Source organism: Elephantulus edwardii, unplaced genomic scaffold (assembly GCF_000299155.1).
Source record: "Elephantulus edwardii isolate Elephantulus edwardi_28Jun2011 unplaced genomic scaffold, EleEdw1.0 scaffold00026, whole genome shotgun sequence".
In the NCBI taxonomy this organism is placed as follows: domain Eukaryota; kingdom Metazoa; phylum Chordata; class Mammalia; order Macroscelidea; family Macroscelididae; genus Elephantulus; species Elephantulus edwardii.
In genome coordinates, this window is record NW_006399776.1 from 22,224,928 (window position 1) to 22,229,404 (window position 4,477).

Consider the following 4,477-nt stretch of genomic DNA (forward strand, 5'->3'; position numbering starts at 1 on the left):
TTCTTCTATTCTTAAGGAGTGCTTTGCTTATTCGGGGCTTTTTTCCATTCCATACGAAATTGGAGATTGCCTTTTCCATCTCGTTGAAGAAATACCAACCAAACACTTTATTAATGAGAGAAATATCTTGGTGATGTGATGGGTGTTTCCACTTAATACTTACATATCATAAAGCTCCAACTTCCAGCTGAGGTGTGGGAAACCACCAGAGCCCACGATGTTGTCTCTGTCTGCTGTGCCTTCTTCTGTGTTTGCCCTTGCTCTTCTGCTGGAAGGGTGTTGTTGTTTACTGGGCCAAATGAAATTTCAGGGAAGTATCTATTAAGTGGCAAGAAGAGTTGTTATCATTCGGCACAGCTGCATTTCTGGCTTCCTCAGACATGAGCAGGACTTGGAATAGAATATTTACTTGAGACCCGGTGTCCTGACTACAAGTCATGGCTGTACCTGTCCCTAAGTCCCACGAAGCAGCTTGCTTCTAAAATGTTCTTTCCAGTCTCTTGCCTGAGAACATGACTCGCCAGCCCCATCAATGGCGAGCAATGGGATCCAAACTCCAGCCTGGGTGAGGGTAAGGAGTGCAACAACACATCTTCTAACCTCGTGTCCTCTTGACCCACAGATATCACAAACCCTAATCCTGCTGTGTACCAGCTGAGAAGTCCTAAATCCAGCAACAACTCCATCTGCCTGTTCACTGATTATGAATCTCAGACCAAGCTGTCAGAAATCTTTAAGTCAGAAAGATTCAAACCAGACTCAACGGTGTTGAACATGAGGACCACAGATTTCAAGAGTAACGGAGTCGTGTTTTGGGGCAACAACGAGAATTCTCCATGTGCTGATAATATCTTCAACAAGACTCTCTTCCGCTCCAGCTCAGGTCAGTGCAGTGTGGATCTGGGGAAATGGGTCTCCTCATTCTCAGAGGCCTGGCTCTGACTTCAGATCAATGGGATAAAAAAAGCTACTGGAATGAGTAGTCTCGGCCTCATCAGTTGTCAGAGAATCGCAGGCCCTCTTTTCAGTTGGGAACAGCAGGTCCCCATGCTAGCAGTCTGCATGGTATCCTGGGCAAAAAGGGATGCAGAGAAAGGTGGGCCAGACCTCCATCCCAGCCCCCCAGCACAGGCTCTAGGATACCTCATCATTGCTGCTCTCTCAAGTTCCAGTGCCTCCCAGGCAATTTACTGCCTCTGAAAACCCACTGGAGGGTCAGCTATGGGTTGTTTCCAACTCAACAGTACACAGCCATGTGCTAGGGTATGAGAGCAAAGGACGCAGATGAAAAGTCAGCCCAGAGGGTGCTCCACTCCAGTCTGGGGAGACCATCTAGGAGCCAGAGAAACCCTAGCCAACTGCATATTTGACCATGAGCTTTGAGTTGGAGATCAGGAATCAGGCACCTTAAGGACAGAAGTTATGGAAAGGTTCCCTAAAAAAAAACTGTCATATGAGCAGCTGAGACTTAATAGGTAAGAAGCTACCAGCCACACAAAGGACAGAAGGAGTGTCATGTGGAGGCTCTGCAGCTAGGCTAGACATGGCGGCAATGCGATGCGAACAGGGAGGAGACGTAAGGAAATGAGGTGCAGGAAGTAAGGCGAGGGCTAGCGTAGAGGTTCTTGCAGATCTGAGAGAGAGGACAGGTACTATTCTGAGTTCACTGGGAAGCCATCAGATGGTTTTAAACAAGAAGAAACACCTAGTTAATATTTTTTTCAAGATCTCTGGTGGCTGAGTGAAGAACAGATTATAGGAGCATAAAGGCAGAAGGAAAGCTCTGCAGGAAGCGATGGTGGAGATTGGGCCAGGTGGCATCAGCGGAGTGAAGAAAGTGGCCAAACCATTTGTTTCAGAGGTAGAACCGTGCAGGGATGAAGGGAAAGAAGGATCAAGGAAGACAGCTGGAGTTTATGCCTCAGCAATTGAGTCCATCAAAGGCAGTGCCATCTTCTGAGATGTAGAAAACAACACATTGGAGTAGGGATCAAAGTTTCTCAGAACACAGGCGATTATGTATGAAGCTTATGGGACTGATGCACACAGTTCACTGCCCCAGTCAGACTGGAGTCCGACCAAGGGCAGGAGCTGATTCTTTGCTCTTGATTCCTGTTACGTGTGCTTGGCACAGTCAATGTGTGTTGAGTGAAAACAGTGCCACAGAAGACAGGGGCCTGCCCAGAGCCAGTGTTTCTCCCCAGCAGGTAGCCATGGCCAGAATGTCCCTCTAGATCCCTTAACATGGGAAGACTGTGGCCTATTGTTCACTCACCTGAGTCCTGAGGGGACTGGGGTGGGAGAATCAGCTAGACTCTGGACGCTAACAAAATGTCTTTCCTTCCTGTTTTAGGATATCATTGTAATGCTGATTTGGTAGAGAAAGGCTTTGAAACAGGTAAGAAAGGAGGCCACCCTGACTTCACACAAGCTTGGAGGGGGGAATAGGGGTTGGGATCTGGCGGGGGCAGGGGCAGTGTGCTCAGAATCCGTAATTCCTGGTGAGATGGGGGAATGGGAGGGATTCTCAGATCTGGAATTAAGGTATGAGGAATGGGAATAACCACTCAGGCCATGCGAAGAGCTGCCTGGGGTCTTTCTTTCATCATCTTGGGAGTCCACTCAAAGTACATAGAGGATGAATGTCTGGTTTCATTAGACAAACTCCTCACTCGTAGGTCTCTGCATTCCTTTCACCAGCTCCACTGTCAGGAGAGCCAAAGACAGTTCTTTCTGGTGGACCCATTTCTGAAATTTCTGACTCTCTTACGTTAGGTGCAGCTCAACATTAATCTCCTGAGATCATCTCCCTTCTTATCCAAGGTTCTTTGATTTATTTTAAGAAAAGGAGTGATACTCAGGGTTTTCCCAACCCCTGTGCACTACCTACTCTGAACCAAATTCTTTCCATCCATTTGGGCTGTTCTTATGAGTCATTCAGCCACTAGGTTCTCAGTAAGGGGGCCAGATCTAAGAGATTACAGATAAACTCTGAGCACCTACCGCCACCCTACCTCACAGGGACTCGGGAACTGAGATAGCTCCAGTGGGATTCACATGTATCTGCGTGTAAGGAGATGCTTTCTAAAGCTCAAAGGGAGAGGTCGAACCAGGAGCTGAGCCCACCCCCACCCACCCACCCGACTCTGGGGAAAACTACTGTGTGTTGCTGTGTAGAGGCATCATGCCCATGACCGCTGTGGCTTCTTGGTCTTGTAGATATGAACCTAAACTTGCAAAACCTGTTTGTGATCGGGCTCCGCATCCTGTTCCTGAAAGTGGCTGGATTTAACCTGCTCATGACGCTGCGGCTATGGTCCAGCTGAGGTGAGTGGGCAGCTCAGCCTGGGCCTGGGCAGAGGGTGAAGGTGGTGGACAAGTCCCCAAGACCAAACCTCCCCATAGGGCCTTGTTTTAGAGTCCCGAGTTTGGGTTGCCAAATGCTCCCATGTCTTTCTGTTGCAAGTCCTCTTGTTAATAACAGTCGCCTCAAACATTTGTATGACACACATACGTTCATTTCAGTCACCTCACTTGAGTCGTGTCTTCCCTACGAGGTATAAAGAACAGCGTTATTATCCCCATGAAGAAACTGAGGTCAAGGAGTATCAGGGTCATGTAGGTAATGAATTGGAAAAAGAGAAACTCAAGCCCTGGACTCTTAAGCACATGCCTTCTACTGTATCTCTTTGACTGCATGAGCTGGACAGGCTGCAGTTTGCTTCCTTGTCCTCTTAACCCAGCTTTGCTCCATCCGCTCCACGGTGAGAAGGCAGTATGTTCCTATTCTACCCCAATCCTGGCTGCAGTCTCCACACCTCCTCCCCAGTGTCCCCAGTTACCCGTGTGGTCTGTTCCACCATCATCAGTAAGACTCCATTTGTGCCTAAAAGCTCAACATTGTGTAGTGTCTGCATCATATCCATGCTCAGTCCTGGGTCCTCCTCAACGTCCAGCTTGACTTCTGTTCTTCCTTATTCCAGGCCACCAAGAGTTTAAGAGACCTCAAGCTTTCTCAGTCCTCCTCTTCAATGGCCAACTTCTCCCTCTTCAAACAGAAGCAAAGTCTCCACCACCAGCACCTCACCCATGGACAAGAAGGCTGCTCCTGACTCTCTAACGCCTCCCCAAAGTCAGCATCAGGATTCTGCTCAGCATTGGTGATCAAGATGCTGACGACCTTTGAGTACACTGACTATTCCCTATGGCCGTGTCCCCCCATCATTCACAGCAAAGGGGGAGGCAGCTGCCACCTCTCCTGGCTGTGCAGAGACCCTCCCTCATGAGAGACCGTCCCTGACTATCCCACTGGTCCCTGCGGGGTCTCTCAGACTCTGTCTCCTAGAAAATGTTTTGAGGTGTTTATATATTTTTAAATAGTGTTCATACAGAAATACATATTACTTTTTCCCAAGTGGGAAAAATGGTCTCCCTGTCTAGGCCCTGCCATGCTGTGTATCTGAGTCACACTGTACAT

General features: G+C 48.4%; 1 gene segment (V, D, J or C); it reads left to right on the forward strand.

Annotated features, from left to right (window-relative positions):
- The window catches only part of LOC102851356, a 430,705-nt gene extending 427,379 nt beyond the window's left edge, over positions 1 to 3,326 (forward strand). The window contains 3 exon segments of the C gene segment in view: positions 623 to 883; positions 2,354 to 2,398; positions 3,220 to 3,326. Of these exon segments, the coding sequence occupies positions 623 to 883; positions 2,354 to 2,398; positions 3,220 to 3,326 (413 nt within the window).
- Positions 3,327 to 4,477: the final 1,151 nt, after the last annotated feature.